Raw genomic sequence first — 22,431 nt, forward strand, 5'->3', positions numbered from 1 at the left:
TGTGCCCAAGGTAATTATAGTATATTATGAGAATTAATATCGATATTATGTAACAATTTACAGATTGAGCTCAGGAATTAATAATATTTTATTCATTAACAGATAGGTAGTCAATTGACCCTTTTGAGAAGTCACGTGGTCTGTCAAGGCAAGGCTGTCGGGCAAGGGAGCAACTGACGCGGTAGATTGGCGGGAACAGCCGGCCTTAAAAACACAAGCGAGTACCTGTCTGTATCTGTAGCTCATTGCCGTTACAGCCGCCACAGCCGAAAGGCGGAAGCGGCCACTCATACCTCCCTTCCAGGGAGGTATCGAATGACATGAGTAGCTCTTTCTTTTGGTAACCATGGAATGGGACGGATCTCTCGGGAAATACTGTTCCTAGTACCAACTTAATCGGTACTGGTGGATACGTAATATATATTATTGTGAAATTTAATTGAAGGAATGTCGAAAATACATGTTGATATAAAGTTAATGTGTTGCCCCGCGACTTCAATATTTGTGAATAAGTTTTTTTTTTCCGTCGCTACTTACAATTATTGTTCTTCATATTTAGTTATATTTTAAATTAGTTAATAACAGATCACAAAAACTTAAAAGCGGCTTAACCGATCATGTAACTATTGTTTGATGATAAATAATTGAGATACGTCCAAAATGTTTATTCTTGATAATCATTTACAACATAATATATACAGAAACAGTGGATTAAAATAAAACCAACTAAAAACTAAAATAGTGTTAATACTAGCATATTATATATTAATGCAGAAATAAGAGAAAAATACCCCACAAACTAGCCCCGTCAAAAATTAACTTTTAAGCCGTTCCAAATATGACGTTGCCACGCTGAATGGCTAAGGATATTTGTTGGACCAGATAAGGTCCAGCCCGGGGGTCACAGCCTCTGTCCCTCCACTGGCTTCCAATCTCCCTAACCAGCGCCTTGGCCTCGGCAGACCATGGCCCAGCCGTTTCTACAGCGACCGGAATAAAATCATACACTGGTCTAAGGGTTGGCGTATCTGCCGTGATTGAACTTAGTAGCCTCAGTTGCTGCACCTGCCTTTTTGCTTGTGTTGCGGACATGAGTGGGAGCAAAAGTATACCCACATGTGGCATCCCACAGCAGGCTCCGGCCTTTTGCCCACCGGAGTTAGACCGCCCAATGCCGGATTTAAAGGTCTGGAGGCCTCGGGCAATAAAGTAGTGGAGGCCTCCTGGCCCCAAATTATTTTCCAAATAAAATGGTAAATTTTCCGAAGTCTGGGGGCCCCCCTTTTGCGGAGGCCCCGGGGCTGTAGCCCCGGTAGCCCTCCCCTAAATCCGGCCCTGAAACCGCCCGGCCTCTTTCTATCTGTACGGCTTAAACCAGGGTGTTCCAAAATACAAGGTATGTTTAATGAGACCAAAGCACATCGACGCAGCTCGTTAATAGCTTGGTGCCTAGGTATTCGTCTCACACACTGCACACAACTGAGACCGTGGTGCTCATTAAATTCCACCATTGCCCCACAAGGATATCTGTGGGCTCACATACCTTACTTCCAACACTTATCCACAGTGTCATTGTCTAGCAACGTTCCTAAGTGGGGCAATGGCAACGCGTGTAGGCAAGTCCCTGACTCTGGCTCCGCAATAAATGAATAATTTGTATTTATAACATACAATATGTGCTAAATACATTTTATAATCAGGGTAGAATTCAGGGTATGTTAATTTAATCCAATCATTACTTGCTATATTATTACATTATAAAAAAGGCTAGGCTTGTAAACATCATTATGCTGTTAAACAGTTGTTATTTGAATTTGAATTCATCGAGTCGCACGTCTGCTGACAGCACGTTTGCTTCCAATGTGAACGGGCCATCTGCAAGAAAATAAAAAAAATAATTACTTGTTACACTTGCTATTTACATTAAGTCTTATCATTAAGGTGCACTGAGTATTTTATATTAACTCTTAGGGGATAGCCGTGCATGCCTGGTCCGGGATGGCGGATATCATAGTCAAAATCCAGCTCTTATCTATAGGCATATTTTATGTGAAATGAAACGATTGACAATATTTATGCAGCAATAGAGTAAAATCCGTTTCTGCTTCGAGTGTGATTTATATTATATAAATATTTGAATATATATATGCACATAAAAATATTCTGAATTGCAGAGAACCCGAATATCCGGAATTTTGGGTCACCATAACACGTAATTCTGGAGTCCCGTGTTGTCGGAGCGGATTCCAAAATCTACATATCATGAAATCTTGGAATTCTGGACAACCGGAATTTTTAGTACATACCGACATGGAACCACTCCGTGCGGGGATATCCAGTCTCCTGCCTCGATGCTGCTATAGCTTCTCTCAGAGCAAACGCCACGCATATCGACAAGCATGTGGCAGGTTCTCCAACCGCTGTAAGGAAATTATAAGACTACATGTACCTTTTTGTTTTTATATTTACTAAAAGACTCAAGTAAGACCTCAACTTATTTACGAAAAAAATAGTTTCACCCATATAATCATTGATTATAATTTACATATTGTTTTTTATTCCGAATTGTTTAAGTTTCTATTTGAACTCACCTTTAGCTCCTAAAACTTCTCTGGGGTTGTAAGAATTTTTCCTCAACTTGGTCCTGAAATCGAGAGGTATATCGGCCCAACTCGGCACATGGTAGAACCACGTGCGGTCCGTGAGGAGCTCTCCGGTGTGTTCGTCGTATATGATGTGCTCTGTGGTCCAGTAGCCCATGCCCATGATAAATGCACCTTCGATCTACAAAACGATTGATTGTTGCGTTCAGTATGGATCAATAATGCTAGATCCACCTTCCACCTTCTTTGAGATCCACCAAGAAGAGAATCCTTAAGAGCTACTAATTTAACCCCCATGCATGTTTGGAGAGAGATGAAGAGGTGGTTAAATCGCTAAATCTTCAGTTTCTCTATAAAATAAGTCCAAGCAAAGATAATTTTAAATAGACGTGGATTGTCAAAGAAAACTTTCTAGCCATAGTAAATTAATTCACTTTCATCTTTCGACACATGATTAAATCACTCGAAGCGATGCCGCTATACCGTTGGCCTATGGTCTATTAGATGGCCACATTTTTTGATAATAAACAAATTTAACAAATATCAGTGGAAGAATAAGGATCAAAGTCAAATGGCGTTCTAAAAGTTTTAATCATGTGTTGAAAGATGGCAGTAAATTTACTGTGGCTACAAAGTTTTCTTTGACAATCCACCTCTATTTCAAATTTTCTTTAGCCTAAGGGAATTTGCAAATTTAGAGGTTGCGTGCTGCATTTTGTTCTTAGACATTTGATCAACTTAAATCATTGCAAACAGTGCATTTTCAAAAAGTGAAATTGAGAAAATCATTTTGACTATTAGAAATAAAAGAACAATTAAGTTTTGAATTTGTAATGATTATTTAAACTATGCATGTTGTATGCTATGTAGTTAAGAAATACCATAGTTAAAAATACAGCTAATTTAAGGTTTTCATACAAAATTTGTTTTTGCTCTATTTAAGTTATTCTACTACTATATTACTATACTACTATATTATTCTAATAATAAACATTTTAAAAACTGGAGCTATATAAACGAAATACAAGCATAGATATACCTAATGTCATTGTATGTGAAGTTTCATTACAATCCAACACGCAGATTTTTAAAATGAGAACTTAACTCCGTTTGTATGGGAAGGTGATATTCGGCCGAGCTTGCTGCGGACTCTGTGTGGGTTTAAACGAACGGAGTCAGTTTCACAATAGGGTCACGAGAGTGACTTAATGCCCAATTATGTACAGTAACATACGCATGTTAGCATCTTTATGTTGATGGCATTAGGTGGCGTCTCCGAAATATCCTGATCGCTCATTTTTTATGAAAGTGGTAATAAAGTTACTTTTACTGCAAACTAAGAGTAATTAAAAGATGCAAACTGCTTTAAATGGTAAATGAAAACTTTTTGTTGTAATAAAAATATCACGCAACCATAGCTTTTTTTAAACTCAGAAACAAGCTAGAGTCGGCCCAATAACTGCCACATCGTCCGATATGAAGTAACATGCGAGTTTTTAATTTCTAAGAAAGTGTCGACTGTTGATACTGATATAAAAATCAAACTGTTTTGGAGTTGTTTGACTATAAATTTAATAATTATGAAATAATAACATTATCAAAGATAGTAAGTTTGTTTTAAATTTACGGTTTTTGAATGCATCATTGAGGGTATGATATGTGTGTAGATACAATATTTTTTTATTCAATAAATTACCTGTCCAATATCAAGTTCCGGATTGACCGGTGTTCCAGCGTCTTCAATTATATCGACTCTCCTTATCTCATGCTCTCCTGTAAGTATATCTAACTCCACCTCAGCCATAGCAACTCCTCCCACTCTATAGATTACCAAGTCGTTTGATGTCGTGTAATAACTTGTTTGAAGATTGATTCCCGCTAGAAATGCGGTTTGCACCAATAATGCCCAAGTAGGGTTGTTCAGCGTATCTCTGATAGCCGATAACCTATCAAGCAGTACCTGACAACATTTAATAGCTCCAAAACACACCGAGGATGTAGCTCTACTCGTGCCAGCTAAGTAACTATTTGCAGTTGCTGAATCGCTTGGTTTCACTTTCACCATGTCTGTAGAAATATTTAAAGTGTATGCGACTACCTGGATCATTTTAGTATTAACACCTTGACCGATCTCAATGGCACCATGCTTTACAATTACAGTACCATCACTATGTAAAACATTTATATCAACTTGAAATCCTGAATTAATGCTGGCACTCCAACTCATGGCGGAAATTCGTATTCCTCTTTTTTTCCAACGGTTTCTGGAGTTGAATTCGTCAACTTCTCTTTTTCTTCTATAATATTCTCTCTCTTGCAACAATTCGTCGAGCATTTCCGGGACTTCCGGATATTGAGGGTTAAGATTGGCACGACGAACCTCCGCGGGGTCCCTGTCTAGTACGTAAGAAATTTCTTCCATCATCATTTCGGTATGTGAAATTGCTTCAAAATTGCCTGGAATTAAGAACAAAGTTTGGCGTCTACTATATCAGGTATTCACATTTTACAGCAATATAATTTGATTTTATTATTCAGATTAATTAAATCGCATTCAGTACCTGGTGACCTCATCCACGTGGAGGTAGCTTTATCTGTCAATACATTAAAAATCTTCATTGACCAGCGTGAATTCTCGTAGCAGTTTTTAATAGCAGATGGTATTAGAATGATGAACTGGTCACTGAACGTGTAGCCTAGGTCCTCGTACAAATGGTATTCCAGGTACTGGATCTCACCTCTGTCATCAACTCCCACCTGTTAACCAAATATTGTATTACATTTGAATGGCAGGGTTACCGTCATTATTGAAATTATAACTATGCATTAAGTGCGGGTCTGACTGAGTAAGTTGAAACGATTGCTGAAGATTAGATACACTTTGTACTATATTTAATGGAATAAAAGAGATATCAGCCAATTAGGAATTGTAAAAAGGAATACTGAATGGTATTAATAATAATAAATAAATATTTTGGGATCATCTTACACCGACCTAGCCCAAACCTAAACAAAGCTTGTACTATGGAAAGAAATTAAAAATCATATTATAATAAAGCTGATGGTCTAACCTCGAATTCTAGAGTTGCCGGAGGCCTCTTCCCTATAACTCTCATCATGGGCTGGATGCCCATGGTAAAGCGACAGGGTCGATTCGTCAGATAAGTGACCAATGCACAAGTTGCCGCGTTCCACCCAGGTCGAGTTAGCTTCAACCCGTATGCACCACCGCACCGAGGTATCACTAGGTTTATTCTGAATAACAACGTATTGAACTTCATCAAGTGAACATTTTAAACTTTCACCTAGCAGTGTCTATATAAAAAGCCCTTATCTCACCGATGGCTCGTGATCTATCCGTTATATGGTTGCGTTTAGGGCCAACTATGATGATTTTTTTAAAATACCTTAGGTCCGTACTCGTAAATAACCTTCACGTACTTAGGTTTTGTCATGCTCCATCACGTTCACTAGAAGATACGGTTTGCTCCAAATACTGTCGTTTCCCCGAGTAAATCAACTGAGTGCTTTAAATATTCATATTCATATTCGTTTATTTGTATTAATTATACATTGTCAGTGTTACATTTTTATTAGGTACATTAGGTGCAAGATGGATGTCAAACATAATTACATTAGTACAAAGGAAGATACAACAATAAAAATACAAAACATGTCATTATAAAGAATAATTAAAAATAATAGATTAATAGACTATTCACCCAAGAATTCAGCTACGGAATAATAGGCCTTCCGGATTAGAAACGACTTCAGTTTCAATATAAATCCTAAGTTGGTGTGAGCGTTTTTTATATTCATCGGAATCTTATAATAAAGTTTAGGTCCTAATACGTGTAAGCAGCTGCTTACACGCAGAGAGCAGATTTTCTTAATCTATGTTTCGGCAATTCTAGGTCATGTCGCCTCTGGTCCTGGAAGCGGTTGCTGCTCCATATTTTCCTTGGAAACTTTTCTAAATTTAGCCTAACATATTTAACTACCTCTAGAATTAACAATGAATGTAGCGTTAGAATATGGAAGTCCATAAATAACTGACGAGCTGGAGCGTCAGGTGCCACCCGTGCCATTTTCCTTATAATTTTCTTTTGTATGATGAATGGTCTGTCCCTGTCTGCAGCCAAGCCCCATAAATCTACTCCATACGACAAAACAGAGTGACAGGTGAGTGCGTGGTAGGCTATTATTAAGTTTTCCTTAGACAGGATAGGCATAAGCCGAGATATTATATAGTAGGCTGAGTTGAGTTTGCTGCATATCCTGTCGATATGTTCCTGCCATTGCAGACCGGAGTCCAGAGTAAAACCCAAGAACCTAGCACGCGTAACAAAGTTGACGGCGGTATTTTCTTCGAGTACCGAGTTTGAAGTGGCAGCTGCATTTGTGCCTCGCTTCAAGTTAAATTCTGTAAGGCTTGTTTTTTCAAGGTTTAGAATCATTCCGTTAACAGTGAACCAATCCGAGAGGCGCAGAATGCCAGTCTGAACATTTCTTAGCAGTTGGTCCCTACTCTCTGCATTCACGATGGCACAGATGTCGTCTGCGTACATTTTAAAGTCCACAATAGGTGAGTCAAAGGGAAGGTCGTTCATTAGGATAAGAAATATATTAATACCCGAATGTAATTTACCTTTTTTTAATGGTCACTTATTTATAACCTCTACTACTCACCGATTTGATTGAATGTCCAGAGCGGACGCCATGCCAGTTTGTACGGCGTCAGCCCACTGCGAGCTGATGTATGCGTCCAGACCATCGTCACTAGGTCTGGTCACGCTGTGAAGCGTCTCCATTGAGAAGTGGTACTGATATAATATCCTGTTATAGTCCTTAATAACTCGTTGCACATTTGTGCCGGCGTTACGGGCTGGTAGGGCATAGTATAATGATACCCTGAAATTCATAATGTATACTCATGATTTTGTTTACATATTCTGCCATTCAAAGTAAAAAATAAGATAAATTTTAGTTAGACACTTCATGTAACTGTTTCTGTTTTTAACACGCTTTTATTATTTTATTATTTTATTTATTTATTAGGTCGGCCTGTATGTAACTATGTAATGGAATCTAAGGTAACTAATTTAACCATCTTCCAAGGATCATAGCGTCATGAAAATTGGCAGCTGTATGTAGTTCTGATGACAATACAATAATATGGCACTGTCGAACTGATCTGATGATGGAGCCAGAAGATATGAACTGGAACTTCATGATGAAACATCGTATCATAGCTATGTTTGGATTTGTTAGAAAAGTCTTGTAATGAACTTTGACCACGATTAGGTTTCATGGTCTGATGATGAAGCCGGAAGATAGGCACTGGCATTCCATGATGGAATATCGTAGCATAGTCGTGTTTGCACTTGTGAGGAAGGTCACGTAATGGATTTTGAACACGATCAAAAGCGCATTTATAAAAGCGTGTTTTTCTAGTGTTTTTTTAAACTATTAATTTATTAACTGTAAAATTCGAATATCATAACTTAATCTTTGATGAAAGACTGGCTGACACTTTCAATTTTGAGTATGTTCAAATATGTATCAGGCATACTTTCTTCTTTACCTATTAGGATCTTTTATAGCTTCTGCTATAGTTAAAACTGGTTTTCTGGCATCTTTCTTATATTTGACGTGGACAAGCAAAGCAGCCCGGTTAGCTAGTTTGTCAGTTTCTGCGACTATAACTCCGATGGGTTGGTCGTAATACTTTATCTGTCTATCGCAAAAAATTTCTTCTCTCATTATAAGTGTCGGTACCCGAGGTGGAAGAAAATTGTTCGGTCCCGGTATGTCTTTCGCCGAGAAAAAAGCAACGACACCGGGTAGTTTCTAAAATAAAAAAATACATAGTCAATCCTTAAAGTTAAAGTACAACATTATGTATGTATACCTACGCTAAGTGTAGGCTTAAAAACAAGGTTGAAAAATGGTGTTCAGGAACCTTAACTGTACCCTTAGCGAAAAGATTCTTTCTACAAAGATTTTGTACACTGACCCGCCTGTTGTTAATATAATTATGCATGTGCAATAGAGATGAAAACAGGCGGGTTGTGGAAAGTGTCTTTTCTTAAGCTAAGTTACAGTTATTTATATATTTACTAATTCGTGACAAAAAAAAAATGTTATGTCTCTTCTATACCTAACTTTCATCAATGGCTTGAACTTATTTCTGGAATTGATATCGAAGCATCGATAGGAAAAAAACGTTGTCTTGGTTGATTAGCAAGACACTATAGCGTCACATATCTCTATATTTTCTCCTAATAAAGTTATCAAAATGATTTAAATACTGATTGGGGCTGTGTTGTTTTATTACAGAGTTCCTTTCATTCTTCTTCATCAGGCTAGTTTGATGGAATCATAACATTGAATCGTCACCAATTATTATGTAGCTATTCTTCATTTCAACTGAATCGAAAATCAGGAAGTAAATAAATAAATACAAGATTCTGACAGATAGAGATACTGGAGCATATTCTAAATATATAATAATTCAGCCTATATACGTTCCACTGCTGGGCACAGGCCTCCTCGCATGTGCAAGAGGGCTCGGGCTATAGTCCCCACGCTAGCCCAATGCGGATTGGGGACTTCGCATACACCTTTGTTGAATTTCTTCGCAGATGTGTGCAGGTTTCCTCACGATGTTTTCCTTCACCGAAAAGCTAGTGGTAAATATCAAATGACATTTCGTACATAAGTTCCGAAAAACTCATTGGTACGAGCCAGGATTTGAACCCACGACCTCCGGATTGAAAGTCGGACGTCATATCCACTCGGCCACCACCGCTTTCTAAAATAACTAAACAAAAGCTTTAAAATGCTTACCAACGCGGGTGTAGGGTCAATTTCCAGGATCTCTCCGGTGCATATGTCTGAGGTGACGAATGCGCAGAAAACCTCGCGAGGCTGTGTTGGTAGGTCGTTCACGTATTTTACTTCTCCTGCACATTGAATCAATGCCTCCACCTGTAAATCACACTCGTCTTATTTTTTATGTCAGTCAAAAGCCAAGCCAATGTCCAGCTAATTATATATAGGATTAATACGTGTTTTTCAAATAGATATATTTTTTTCCTGCCTAGCTAAGTTATTTTCATTCACGAGAAACCTAAAAATTGTATATTTTTTATTCTAATTATTTTCATATATTTTGTTATAAATTTTATAAAATATCGATAAATATTTTATTGGAATGATATTGAAAAAAAATTGTTATTGTGAGTATTGGAAAGAATAACGTGTCACAATTCCCAAGTAACTAGTCATTTAAGTCTCAATTACCCCAGATTGGATGTCCCACAGGTTCCAGGATAATCTGTAACCTGTTTTGACGCCGTGTCAAAAACAAAATCTCACTCGAACGCCACGTCACCGATGGGTCAAAACTGAAATTGAACTTTATGCATATACACGTTGGTCTATGCTGCTCAGTGGTCTGTGACGTATTAATCCGTCTTCGGCGGTGGACCTACGGTACGGGTATATCCATCATTGGCGTCAAGAAGGTTAATTCCGAGGCTCCACAATGAATGGTTTGTATGCATACTTCATAAAAGTTTAGTTGCCTATTTCGTGGACGTCCAACATCAAAGACACTCAGAACCCCTAGTGTATATTTATTCGATAGCGTGACGTGACGTGAGCGTTTGCGTTAAGTCTCATTTCGTATGGGATTCAGAAAAAACGGGACGTTTTGGAAACTCAAAATCCCATACATATAATGACACTTAATGCAAACGCGTACGTCACGTCACGCTATCGAAGAAATTTACAATAGGGATACAGTAGTTAGATGAACGTGTATAACACGTTTTTTAGTTTAAATATACGAAGTCGTATAACTTTCTGTTTTCAGGTGGCTGTTACCTTAGGTGAAGGTTCCGTAATAGGCCAGATGAGGGGATTGGTATCATATTCTTGGGATCCTTTGGACAAAGGTCTCGTCCTTCGAAAGCGTCGCGTCCCCGAGCGATAACGAGGGTTCAGTCGGTTCTCAGGAATCAGAATCAGAAGACCCTGGAAACGAATAAAATTAGTTGACTTAATCTGGGAAATGGGTATTTTAAAATCTTCTTAATTTAAGAAACAAAAACATAGTCCTCACTCCTCATATGACGTAAGTATTATTAAAAGTAATCAGCCCAGGAAAATTCCTTGTATGTATTTTTTTTCACAACAGTCCCCTTTTATTAACTTCATTGTAAGCTCCGGTAGACAAAAGCAGATGGTACTCAGTCGCTGACGGTAAATAAATAAACACAATGTATAATTAAAATCGAGACTTAAATGAGGTGCATATAACAAAAACATGGAAAGAATAAAGTACCACGAAATGGCATCATCTTAGTATATTACTGGCGACATTCAGCGCTGATAGTCCGATGAGATCTACAACACAACATAGCCAAGAAATGTCTTCTTCTTCTTCTTCTACTTCGAAACCTCATGTTTGTTGTGACTAACAAAGGCATGTATCATCATTCACCGTGACGATTTTCGGTCTTTCTAACGAAGCCGTATAGCTCCATGCGCAGAACCAGGGAAACGGAAAAAGATTCGACTAGTAATATTATCGTGAGCCAATTTCACAATATATTCACTAGTCTAGTAGTAACCTTGTACATAAAACGTAGCATGAGTGGTAATTTCTTCTGCTCACCTTATAGAAAAGTCCTAAAGCACACTTTTTTCTATACTCAGGTTTGAATTCTCCGGCTATTTCCTCAGGCTTCAGTTCTTGTTCCAACACCTTCAGCGCTCCTTGCAGTACCTCATCTGTGAAGATTTTCTTGCCGACCACGTACCTGGACACATGGAAGAAGCTTAATAAGAGCAATTTTAATAAGAGTGTGGAACTCAAGTTAATCTCTAAGACAAACAAGGGTGAGCGAGCCGCATTCATCTCTTTCGAGCTATGGTTGCGGCTTTTCAAGTCACCCAATGATTAACGCTTAGCGTGATTTTCGGCTTTTGGAGATTCGCAGAACCGTCGATTTCTACAGCGGTTGCCTTTTTTTTAAAAAAAGGTCCTATGAGGTTATCTAGGTGATTCAATTAGAAGCTCTGCCTAGCACTATCCTTTAAATAATTTTAGGCCTTCAGCTGGAGTACATCATTTTAATATTCTGCCAATTCATTAAATTCAGTTGATGATATGCTCGGAATACTTGACCATGAAACTACACTAAAAACATTGGCTTACTCCTCAGTGCGCGAAGCGTGCACGAAGGTAGCCGAGATTCCTCCGATGACGATCCTGGCCGAGCGCACGGTCTCGCTATCATGATGGAACTCGTAGAGAAACGCCGCGTTAACTTGCGCATGCGCGCTCTGACCGCGCGGCATGATCTGAGACAGAGAAAGACGACTTAAAATATAGTATATAATTAGGGTTTGCAATCTGGATCCGAGATGTATGAAATTATTTGAATCTGGATTCGGATCCACGGATCTTCTCATACATTTCAAAACCGTCGTGCAAACCCTATATAGAACTTATATTTTAAGCTTGAATCGGGCGCGGGTACCGTAAATCTTTCATCACTTAAATCTAAAATACGATGATCAATGTCCACGTAATATCATGTACTTACTTACGTGTACAAGTACACGTACAAATTCAATTCGAGTTTTGAACTCTTATAGAAATAAAAAAGTTCCTAATTCAAAAGTCCAAAGGACTATGCGTCAAAATGGCCCCAATACCAACAGAGTTGAGAGTAAGGTCATTAGATAGGTATTTCTATGTACTTCATTTCGTTCTATGGGCACCAAGCGAAATTCCATTGCAGAACTGAGATATTGGTATTTTAGTCAAAATGTCGTCACCCTTATTACCTAGGCAATATAGTCCACCGCCGGGCCAGCGCGGCAAATCATTCAGTGTGCTCGCCCGGCGGTGCGCGAACATCTACCCTGCAGTAATTAATTTACTTACTTGGACTCTATTGCCTAGGTAATAAGGGTGACGACATTTTGGCTAAAATACCAATATCTCAGTTCTGCAATGGAATTCCGCTTGGTGCCCATAGAACAAAATGAAGTGCATAGAAATACCCATCTAATGACCTTACTCTCATTTCTGTTGGCGTTGGGTCCAGGCTCCATACAAAGTTGCCCATGGTCCTTTGCCCTTGGTCTTCCGAGGATATGATTAGTTAAGTCTAATATTCTACAAGCATAGCCAGAATATGCTTAAAACCAAGTTTAACAGATTAAGTGAAATCTCGCATATAGCATTTATAAAATTAATTAAGGTAAAACATGAAAAAATAGTTTAAGTTTTAGTGAAAGATTAATGTACCTTAAATGAAACAAAACGATAATTATGTGAGTATGGTGGTATCCTGATTTCTGTAATAAGTTTGCCCGCCATATCCAGGTGAAGGAACTCAGCTGGGGTCACCAAATGTACCATTCCGTGTTTGTCAACTAGAAAAAAGAAAAATACTTTTAAGTTCCTAACGGAGTATCGTGCATCGTCATCCGAATAATTAATAATGCTTTTTGGCCCATTTGTCGAACGCCTAAATTTGTTTTAAATCAGCTAGCACTGAAAATAAAGATATATTTTTTAATATACAAAAAAAAAACATAAGAAACTTAATACTAGATTACAGGACGATATTATAATAATTACTAATTACACAATTAAAGAAAAATTTAATTAAGACTAACAACGAAACATTTTTAAGCTAACAATTGAGACTAAAGTAAAACTAGAAATTTAACTACTAAAGAGTTCATGACATTAGGTCCTTACTACTAACCTAACCTAAATAACGCCCTACACTAGAAATTCACCCCACGACCCCCCCGACGCAAAAGTACCCATGACACTCGCCGCGTTGCCACGTTGAACGGCTATGGATAATCTTTGCATCAGGAAGGTCCCTGAGCGAGGATCCGACCCTCTCTCTCGCATGCGTCTCCCCACTTCCTCGAAAAAGGCCTTGGCCTCGGCACCCCAGCACCCGGCGGTTTCTAGAGCAAGCGGGACAAATAAATAGTTCGCAAGGACCTCATATTTCTCCCGCTTGCGAACCGCAGCCAACTTAGAATCATGTTAGCACTTAGAATCATGAATGTTTTCGAATGTGAGATACCATTCACTAATAACTGTCAAATTTTGTGGGTTTCCCTTGACACACACTAATATGTATTCTTAAACTTAAGTCCAGACAGGATTAAACACAAGGACAAACGGTTTTTATAGAACAATATTTTTGTCACAATAATCAATAAACAAGCAATATCCTTTGTATTAAAAAGTAACATTTATGAATTATGCGCTTCACACCTATTTATATCTATTGAAGATGAACATAATTTAACCCAATTTATCCACCAATTAATATAGTGGATATCACAATTTGTAAATAATATAAAAATTTTAGTTACCAAAAAAGAAATAAAGATTCCATATAAAACACATATTCGATACATTAATTCAGGTCAATTGGATGGCATCATCTATACATATGTCAATAAATATGTATGTTAGCTTGAATATAAAATTCTTGTAAATACATTATTTTTCATACCCTTTTGTTCCCCCTTATAGTATCCTTTATACCACGACTTTGGAGCAGGCTATCTGGAACCAAATAAACCTAAAAACCTGGAGCTCCATCATCCGCCATATGGCAATGGCAGCTCTTGAGCCGTTGACGGATCATTCCTAAGGGCCCTCGAAAATCAAAAGATAAGATGAGATCCTTTCTCATTATTTTAATATTGAAAATCATTTCCAGTCTTTTTAACTTTTTATTTTGACGACCGGTCCCTGCCGATGGTCGTGGGTTCGAATCCCGGTCTGAGTCATGGTTGTTTTCTATGTATTTCAGTATTTCACCAAGCCAAAGCTGCATAGCCAATGCAGCTGTTGCATTTGGCAAGCTCAGCAACCGTGTTTGGAGGTCGCACGATTTGAAGTTGTCCACAAAAATTATGGTTTACAAAGCTATTATCATACCCACTCTGCTTTATGCCTCAGAAACGTGGTGCAGCTATAAATCAGATATGAAAAAACTGGACACCTTCCACCTACGTTGTCTGCGCTCAATTCTACGTATAAAGTGGCAAGACAAGGTACCGAACACGGAAGTTTTACGTCGCGTCGGGATGCCTGGTATTGAAGCACTGATCATGAAGCATCAGCTAAGGTGGTGTGGCCATGTCGTGCGTATGGAGAATGAGAGACTGCCCAAAGCAATTTTCTACTCGGAGCTCTCTTGTGGAAAACGGAAGCAGGGGGGCCAATACCTGCGACATAAAGACGTTCTCAAACGCCACCTCGTCGCTTGCGGGATATCGACTGACTGCTGGGAGGGCATTGCATTGCAAAGATCGGAATGGCGTTCTAGTGTTCAAAAGAAAGTAGCTCAATTTGAGCAGCAGCGTCTGGAAGACCTAGATGCTAAGCGTCATATCCGCAAGACGCGACCTAAGCCCTCCTACACATACACCCGCAACTCGACTGGACAACTCCATTGCGCATCGTGTGACCGCATCTTCAAAACAAAGTTTGGTTTTGCGAGCCACATAAGGGCATTTCATAATCCGGACAAGAATTGTTGATGGAGTCGCCATTGCCGGATACGGCAAGGAAGGAGTATCGTATCGTATTTCAGTATTTACATACTCGTACTATATGTGGTTCAATTAAACCCAACAGATTTTAACCACGCATTCCTGAGGTAATAACGAACAAAAAGTTTTGGCCAAATTCGCAAAAAAAATGTTTGATGACGAAAACTTTTTCTTTTGCGTTTTTTGCACACGAAACGTCAGTAATTTTTACACCTTGGTGAAAAAAAAAACATTACAACGAATATATATAATATTTATTTTTCTGTAGTCATGTAAAAAATGACTTTTATCCTCTAGCTGCCCAGATTTTCTAACTTGCTAAGAAAATGGCAAATTTTGATTTGTCAAAATAAATACTCAAATTAGAATGCTACGGGGACCATTTTATAGTTGTCTGAAGTTATAGTTCTTTGCTTTGGTTGAACACTGTCATATCAATCCAGTAAATACTGTGAAAAAAGAAGATTGACATACCGATAACAAGAACAGCTCCAATAGTCTCCAACAGTAAGAATAAGTCAGACGAGAACACGGGCACTCTGTGTTTAACCATGAGGTTGCCAGCTATGGTGGCTATCTGAAAACATAAAAGTTCAAGTCAGTTCATTTTTTTTAGACTACGTTGGTGGCAAACAAGCATACGGTTCGCTTGATGGTAAGCAGTCTCCGTAGCCTTTGGATGCTTATGGATAAAAAATGTTGGATGAAATTTAAACAAAAACCGCCAATTAAAGAAAAAAAATCGAACGACATTCAAATGTACCTAGCCTATAAGATTATCTAAAAGGTTATCGTAGGTTCATTCCGACACATGCTACCTATTTGAAATAAAAAAAGCGTCACTATTAATCTCATACAAAGTAGTAGCTTTGAGGCGAAAAGAAGTGGACTGAAGAAATTTACAGACGAGAAGTGGGTATGATTAGATGGGTGACAGAGAGTTACTTATGAAAGAAAATTGGTTCAGACCCGCTATTGAATAAAAACGACTGGTTAAGGTACTTACATTTCTAACAGCAATGTGAGCGACTAATGTTATATGGTCGGCAAGCAAAGCAAGATAACTGAATTCCTCGCGTTGATGTGAGATCTCGTAGAATATCGATATCGTGTCATTCAGGGTAGTCGCAGCTCCCAGTACCAAGTTCTGATCCACGACGTGCGTCTTTAGTTCCAGAACTCTGCTTATGTCTATGAGGACACGTGGATATGCGAATATTGGGTAGGCCCCTAGAAGATGAAATACAAACGTAAGATGGTGAAGAAAAAAAAATGTGTGAGATTAAACGGAATCAAATAAATCTGGTAACATTTGAAAGCTAATAAATTTGTCATTTCCTTTTATTTATCCCTTACCTTTCCCGGTGTTTCCTCCAATTAACATATAATCATCGCCTTCATTATTTAAAATCTCAAAAATTTGCTTGAGATCATGGACTATATAAAATAACCGTTTATCTTTTAAAATAATCTTCTTCATTTCCTTAGTTGCAGCACTATCTTTGTCAACTAAACACCAATCTTTGCCATCGCATGGTTTGTCACAAGATTTGTTACATATTTTGAGGTCTTCTATATCAGCGAGATGATCAGGTTTTGGTGCGTCTTTTGCGAAGGTCTTGAACGCGTCAAGGATGGGACGATAGCCGGTGCAACGACATATGTTACTACCGAATGATTGTTCTATCTGTAACTGGGTGAGATCGTAATGGTTTGACTCCAACAAGCTGAAATATAACATTGTTGTGAATAATTTAATTGATGTCTAAATAAAGGAATAATAATAACCTAAGCAATCGGCGAAACGAAATCCTGTGAGACTTCGTTGGTTCGGTCACCTATTAATGGGAGAGGATCGGGCTGCCAAAAGGGCGTACTTATTGGGAAGACCGTCTGGTGGCCGCCCGGTGGGTTGGCCCAGATATATCTGAGGAGTCTGTGTGGAAGCGGATCTGCATCAGATTCAATCCGGCAGGAAATGGCGCAGGATTGGGAAAAGGGGCGTGCTCTCGTTTTATAGGCTAAGATGCTCTTTGCTTAGCCATATTAGTTAGTAAGTCAATATTGAGACAAGATGATGACGGGATAGTAAATTTTAACGGGTTAGAATGAAAACAAAGAACGTTATGCAAGATATACTAAAAAGGTTTATTAGGTTTTACCTGAACATACTCATAACCCAGCCAGGGCTGCAGAACCCGCATTGTGTGCCATTATGTTCTGCTAGCGCACGTTGGACGGGGTGGTACCCTTTTCGGCGGTCGCCGATCCCCTCTACAGTTTTGATCTCCCAGTCTTGGCATGACGTTATTGATACTAAACACTGTTAAGAAAATTATTAATCTAATTATATTAGGAAAAAATAAAATAAAATAGTTTCTTCTTCTGATCTCAAGTTAAATTGTTTTATCATGCATAAATATGGTTTGTATGTAAAATCATTCAAACGAATATAAGCTCGCGGAGATTTAAAAAATTCGAATTTTAGGTACGTATGGAACATGTATTTCGAAACACATCTGAGAAATTCAAAGGTGTGTTTAAAGTTTTTTAATCCGCATGAAGTTAGCGTGGAGACTAAAGCCTAAATCCTCTTGTGAAAAGAGAATTTTGCTCAGCAAAATCATGTGATAATGGTGTTAGTATTCTCACAGAATTGATAGCCATAGTTCGTCGGCCTCCAGTGTAGGGGTCCGGAATGGTGACGTTGACGATGCATGATCCACAGCCACCCTCTTTGCACATGAACTTGGTGCCATGGAAGTTCAGAGTGTCACGCACATAGTCGAGCACCGAGGTGTCCGAGTCTACCTCCGAACTCACTGAATAAAATAAAATCATCTGTGTATCATCAAATTATGATCACTAATTGTAGTACCAAGGTGCGCCTACGATTTTAAACTTGGAGGAGCCACTGAGTGAGTGAGGACCTAAACCATTTTGAAGATTAGATTGTAAGAAGAAGAGAAGCTATAACTGCGTGATCCTCCCCAGCCGGATCTTCTTGCCTGATCAAGCTCGTTACAGTGGTGCAATACGCCCTTCTTGTAGTTATATGGACCACATATTGAGGTACACATAAGTCAATACCATATTGCAGACTAATGTTCCTCCGTAGTTTGGCAAATACATATGTGTGTTTACAAAGGGCTCCGGGTGGGGAGAAAAATCTGCAACCGAGCCACGCCTGGACTCGCTGACATCCACAACTTCAAGATATTCTTGAATAGGAGATAAATGTTTTTTTGTTTAAAGATGGTCTTACAAATTTTTTCAATATTTATATATATTTTCACTTGTTAAAGTATGTGCGGAATCGTAAACGCCTGTCAAACAGGCAGAGCACTTATGCGTGTATGTGATATACAATCTGGTACATAAAGTATCGTCCAGATGTACCTTCTTTTTGTTTCATGCTATGATAAACTCAACTTCTCTCTTCTGGCAATCTTTCTCTGTCTATATCATCCCATCGGATTTGCTACATGTCCTATTCCTTTTTTATTCAGGCAGCTGGCCTTTGGAATAGTCTCTGTCTAAATTAGATGATGTTCGAACAGGCTTGCGTTTAAACAATCCCTAAATGAGTATTTTGCTGGCATTACTGAAAGTTCTTAGTGTTTCTGTGTTGTACATTTCATCTGATTTCATGTATTATGTATATATGTAATTATACTCGTATATATTCATATTAATATTTTGTATACGTGTGTGTTTATTCCTGTGTTTTATTTATGGTTGTATGTATTGTGTCCTTAAAAGTACCTAATCATATTTTTTGTAAGTACATCATGATTTTGCACCGCCTACAACTTACCTGCTTTGTCCAAAAGTTGACTGTTAGAGAATGCCTCATGGCATTAAGTTCGCCCTTTGTACGTTTGTATTTGTTCTGAGTAATAAAGATGAAATAAAATAAATAAAACTAATCTTGAAATTTAAATAATGTACTAAAAAAAATTAATATTGTTATTATTTTCAACGAAAACTTACGTCGTTTGTACAACTTACAGTACTAAATGCCAGTTAAACCTACCGGAATAAATATCGAACTTGAATAAGTGGGCTACATCATTTTAATAACGCATTAAATCGAGGGACAAGGATTTAAAAAAGTTGTATTACTAAGAAAAACTCACAAGCCTCAAAGTACCTAGTCGTACTGGGATTCAATGTGTGATTGGGTTAATTGAAACAATTTCAGTGTATATCAAGTATGATTTAATTTTTTTTAATAGCCTATTTTGTGTCCACTGGGGCAAAAAATATTAAGGGCTTTAAATATTATGGCAGATATTTCTTTAAAATTGCAACTATAATAATCGCTGCACAAATGAGATTTTTAACTCTTAACCACTGACGTACGAATTAGAGAGAGTATGGAGCATTAAACAAATATGCCAATTGCTAATCTTTCTCTTTTTGCATGTCGGTTAAGGCTCAGTACTTATCCCTGAAAAGGAATCCTGAAAAGATATTTGATTATATTCATACTATTTAATACCAAAGGACAAGATGTATTTCATCATCTGAAACAGTTGAGACTTCTAATAGCAGTCTCCCCCTATAACACAGAAAAGTATGTCGTACAACTTTTACAATGGGCTGTGCTCTGAAGAATTGTTTGACATGATGCAAACGGCCACTCTCTATCACCGCACCGCTCGTCGTCAACAGGCTGTTCATCCTCAGCTTAAATGGTCGCGCACTGTGCGGCTTAAGAGGAATTTCCTCCCGCGGACGCTCGGGCTGTGAAATGACACTGCCGAGGTTTTCCCGAGGGTATACAGTATAGGGTTCTTCAAAAAAGGAGTGTACAGGTTTTTAAAGGGTCGGCAACGCGCATGTAACACCTCTGGAGTTGCAGGCGTCCATAGGCTACGGTGACTGCTTACCATCAGGCGGGCCGTATGCTTGTTTGCTACCGACGTGGTATAAAAAAAATGCGGGCATTTTTTAATAGAGAGGTCCATGTTTATATTATAACTAGCGGTGGTATCATGGTCGCATTTTTATTACTTGTCATATCATGCGTCACTTTTACACTTGCATACTTATTAGAACGTGACAGGCATGATGACAGATGATAAAAAACCGACCATCTTAGCCCTACAGATGTAAATGTTGTCCAAATTATTCTGCCATAAACTTCTATAACATCAACGTAAAGACATAAAGGATTTCATGTTTTTCTATTGTGATACGGAACTCTAAAAAATAAAGGACCCGATGAATTGAGAACTTCTTGCTACAACATTTTGAAGTCGGTTAAAATATAATCCATACCTGAGCATGGCTCGCCGTTGACTTTGAACGTGACTCTGTCCATTGCGCCCGCGCACCTGATGCGCTCGCGCCAACTTGCAGCCTGGAAATGCTCGATTACTCGACTCCACACTACAACATTCGTACGTTACTGTGGGTTGTTTAATACAGATTATACAGAGCAATTTAATCATTATCTTTGACTATTATTTGCGTATTTAATATGGACTTATGGGGTAATACGTTAAGAGATCGGGGTGTTTGTCTTAGTTAAGTTTCAGACATGGGGAAATATCGTCTGGCTAGAATTCGGATCCCAACTGGGAAGTACCCCACCTTATTCGACCGCAATTAGAATAGGATTCGAAAGTCCTGTTAGAAGAAAAGCCATACTAAAAATATCCAGTACATATTCCACCTCGAATTGTAAACTCTCGACCTGCAAAAATTTTAATGTTAGTAAAAAGCAGTCTACGAGTATCATGATAAGTATGAGTTTAAAAATGGTAGTTCTTTGCTAACTGAACTAAGTGAGTACCTTACGATGTATTATAAATTGCCAACTTATCTGACGTATAAGGTAGCCTATAAATTGGTTTTAACAATATTTATAAATTGGTTTAAATGGACGTAGTTAAAGGAAAAGGATTCAATCCACAGCGAGATGAGCAAAAGTTATGGAGGTTTAAAGTTAGAAATGGTATTCCTCATTACTGATTCACTTTTCCCATAATACTTATTTGGATGAAACATGAGTTTTGACGTGTTTTAAGATTCTGTACATAAACGATTTAGTTTAATGTCGTATTTCTTGAGATATTTAACTAAATGTGGGGTTGGATCCATTTTGAGAAAATACTTTTTCCATGTAACCTTTTTCATTTTAAATAGGCAATAAGGATCCATCCCAATAAATTGGAAAAAAAACGAGAAAATCACCAAGAAAAGATAAAAAACTTTATTAAAAAAACAATGTAATAGCTTATCAAAGTATTGAGTATTAACAAAATTGAGATCACTTTTGTTTAACGATAATAAAAGCCTCTTATAATCACTAATCGTTTTTTTTTTTTTTTTCATTAGCCTATTTGTGTCCCACTGCTGGGCAAAGGCCTCCCCTCTAGCTTTCCAATCCTCCCTGTGCTGAGCAAGGTCCCGCCAGTCCCGCTGAAACGCATCACTAATCGTTTACATAAAAAAAATTTTAGGACATAAATCAAAATACCATTTTTGAACAATATTTCCCATGACATACCAAATTCATCACATATCAATCTTTTGTAAAACTAATGGAAAATGAATATTTAATAGTTAATACCAAAGTAATTGTAGATTAAAAGATATATAACTATAACCATACCACTTACTTTTATGCCTATTTCCGTCATTTTTTTCATTCTTTTCATAGCATGCCTTCCTTGCAAAAAATTTAGGATCGCTATTCTCAGCTAAATAATAACATACACATATTAGAACAGAACTTTAATAATTTATCTTATAAGTCGGAAGAAGTTTTGATGGACTCAACCAAAATAGCTTTTACTCACCATTTTTGTCGTTACAAATCCACAGGCCTGTCTTTCGTGACAATGCACAGCATGACGCAATAGCAAAATCAGTTTTTTTAGTTTCAAAAATGATAGGTAAAGTTTCAAAATTATAATTACTAACATTACTAATACCAGCATCGTATAAACGAAATTAATACTAAAAGCAATTTTTTTTATGAACAATATAATTAACATGGATCGTTATTAAAATTTAGCATTATATTGCCATTTTAAATTTTAAAAAAATCCCTATAACGTATTTATGTAAACTGGATCTTTTCCGTTGATTAATTTGCCACTATGAAACTATACCTGGAGTAAATTATCAAAAAAGATCCAAGTAACTTAAATCGACTTTGATGTTTGACGCTGAATATAAGAACAAGTTAATTTAAACC

General features: G+C 37.8%; 1 protein-coding gene across 1 annotated transcript; it reads right to left on the reverse strand.

Annotated features, from left to right (window-relative positions):
* Positions 1-325: 325 nt before the first annotated feature.
* LOC133517567 (xanthine dehydrogenase/oxidase-like) lies at positions 326-21,103 on the reverse strand. Its single transcript, XM_061850881.1, has 19 exons — positions 20,505-21,103; positions 17,871-18,040; positions 17,381-17,541; positions 16,575-16,945; positions 16,225-16,448; positions 15,693-15,795; positions 12,931-13,058; positions 11,830-11,975; positions 11,287-11,431; positions 10,494-10,643; positions 9,453-9,593; positions 8,188-8,453; positions 7,293-7,514; positions 5,675-5,858; positions 5,165-5,360; positions 4,300-5,060; positions 2,592-2,784; positions 2,307-2,420; positions 326-1,875 (listed from the first exon to the last, which is right to left on the reverse strand). The coding sequence occupies exons 1-19, from the start codon at positions 20,545-20,547 to the stop codon at positions 1,805-1,807; spliced, it is 3,789 nt and encodes a 1,262-aa protein (XP_061706865.1). The 5' UTR covers positions 20,548-21,103; the 3' UTR covers positions 326-1,804.
* Positions 21,104-22,431: the final 1,328 nt, after the last annotated feature.

The sequence above is a fragment of the Cydia pomonella genome, chromosome 5 (genome assembly GCF_033807575.1).
Source record: "Cydia pomonella isolate Wapato2018A chromosome 5, ilCydPomo1, whole genome shotgun sequence".
In the NCBI taxonomy this organism is placed as follows: Eukaryota; Metazoa; Arthropoda; class Insecta; order Lepidoptera; family Tortricidae; genus Cydia; species Cydia pomonella.